This window comes from Anarrhichthys ocellatus, unplaced genomic scaffold, assembly GCF_004355925.1.
Source record: "Anarrhichthys ocellatus isolate YVR2014 unplaced genomic scaffold, GSC_Weel_1.0 scaffold3944, whole genome shotgun sequence".
Taxonomy (NCBI): Eukaryota; Metazoa; Chordata; class Actinopteri; order Perciformes; family Anarhichadidae; genus Anarrhichthys; species Anarrhichthys ocellatus.
Genome location: NW_022283918.1, coordinates 276 through 2,484, shown reverse-complemented (window position 1 = coordinate 2,484; position 2,209 = coordinate 276). Strand labels below are relative to the sequence as shown.

Sequence of the window (2,209 nt, the reverse complement as noted above, 5' to 3'; positions counted from 1 at the left end):
ACACACACACATTAGAGAGCAACACACACACACACACATTAGAGAGCAACACACACACACACACATACCTATCCTCCTCTCCTCCAGCAAAGACTTGATCTCTGCTATTTTATCCAGAGCGTGACGCAGGATGCTGGAAATAGATGAACAGAGATGTAAAGATGTAAAGTGAACATTTAAGACAAAGTGACGGTTTGAAGTAGAAATCAGAGAGTATCCAGCCTCACTAGATACTCGTGGTGTAACGGATCAGCCCTCACAGTTCGGATCACTTGTGAACAATTGAGTATTTTTTTTCACAGTGTAATCATCATAGTGTGTAATAAAGTTGTACTGCTGCTGTTCCTTTTCAAGTAACAAGTCCCCGAATATCAATGCAGAGTGTCCGTGAACAGATATAAAGCAGTAGTGTATTCAGTGAACGGAGCAGGTTAAAAGCATTGAACGGTGAATGTCATGGTGAGCGGAGGAACGTCAGAAGCTCCCGACGTCATTTAAGTCGCAAGTTTGGGAGCATTTTGTCTTCCCTGTAACTTATAATGACGGATGAGGGTGGTGGACAAACCGTTACGGTATGTAGGCGTTATTTAAAGAGAAACACACACGACAACGGCACTACATCGGCATGTCCACACATATGAAGAGACACCATCCGGTCTGTCAGCGACGGGGGACACTCCGTGGTGGAAAACAAAGGATTTCAAAATCTGGTTAAAGTGCTTGAGCCACGCTATGAAATCCACTCACGCACCCACTTCAGTGTGAAGCTGTTCCAGACCTCTATGAGAAGGAAAAGACTGTGACCGCTTTCACCACGGCGGAGTGATTCATAGTCCGGTGCTGCAGACACGCCCCCTCTGTGAGAGCCACACAGACACACACCTGGGGCAGGTGCTGACAGAAGCAGCAGAGTGGAAGCTAGACACGCCCAATAGCAATATCCCAGTCACCACAGAAAGGTCTCCCTTCACTCCAGACAATGGAGATATTCTCATCTTTTTGAAAATAATGTCACATAATGGTAAACATTGTTGTGTATTTGAATGACATCACCTGACAGGAAGTAAACATAGACCCAAGTTGTTGCTGAGCAGTTCAGTGTAAACAGTGGAAGCTAGCTCACTGGCTGTTTCTTTCTTTCAGTATTGATCAAAGGACGAGGATATCAACATACCTCATGTTGCACTTTAACTTAACAGAATTCAGTATATTTGAATGTTTTATTCATTTTGTTTCAAATTGGACATCTTCAATATTTGTGTTTTATGCAAGACTATAGCCTCCCCTTTTCTTTGTTGATCCGAACCGTGAGGTTTGTGATCCGTTGCACCCCTACTAGATACGCTTCAGGATCTAATAGATACAGTATTTAAATACAGACCGACGTGTGTCCTGTAATAACCACCTTTTGTTAAATTAAACCAGTTGTTCATAAATAAAACGAGTGGCATGTTTGTCATTAGTCTGCTATTAAAATAAAGCATGTTATAAAGACACGAGGCTCTTCTGCTGCATCAACCACACACTTCACAGTACTTCCGTCTCACCCATCAGCGTCTTAAAGACGCTAAAATCAAACTACAGTCGTCCAGCAGCTTTAGGATGAAGCGTCTCTGCTCACCTGCACTCGGCCTCTGCGTCTGCTTTGGCCGTGGTGTAGAGGCCTCTCAGCTTGGTCCGGTAGTACGGGGACGCTGAGGGGACACAAGAGGGACACAAGAGGGACGAGACTAAGTAAGTTTGATCAGGACTCAAAACAGCAGAAAATATAAAAGAAAAGCAAACAATGTGGAGCAAAAGTGGGAACGAGAGTTCACTGACTTTTGTTTTCCGTCTGCATCCTCTCGTGTGTTTTCTGGATGTTGAGCAGGTTGTGTTCGCTGCGTGACCTCTCCTCCTGAACAACAGAGGTGATATTTAGACGTTTCCTCCTCTTAACCGGTGTTTTCATGACTAGAAACCAAGGCTACTAAACGCACCTGGGTCTGTTTGATGAGCTGATGGAGCTCCGTGAGCAGCTCGGCGATCTTGGTATCGGCCGACATGTTTGTACCTGCAAGCGTTAAAATCATACAAAAACATACGTTAAAATCATAAGCTAAAATCATACCAAAACATACGTTAAAATCATACAAAAACCATACCAAAACATACGCTAAAATCATACCAAAACATACGCTAAAACCATACCAAAACATACGCTAAAACC

General features: G+C 43.6%; 1 protein-coding gene across 1 annotated transcript in view; it reads right to left on the bottom strand.

Annotated features, from left to right (window-relative positions):
* sgf29 (SAGA complex associated factor 29) overlaps positions 1-2,093 on the bottom strand; it is a gene marked incomplete at its 3' end in the record, with an annotated part of 4,977 nt that extends 2,884 nt beyond the window's left edge. The window contains exons 1-4 of the mRNA XM_031841174.1: positions 1,980-2,093; positions 1,822-1,897; positions 1,622-1,694; positions 69-133 (exon numbers count right to left, since the gene is read on the bottom strand). Coding sequence (XP_031697034.1) covers positions 69-133; positions 1,622-1,694; positions 1,822-1,897; positions 1,980-2,072 — 307 coding nt within the window. The remainder of the gene's footprint in view (positions 1-68; positions 134-1,621; positions 1,695-1,821; positions 1,898-1,979) is intronic.
* Between the last annotated feature and the right edge of the window lie 116 nt (positions 2,094-2,209).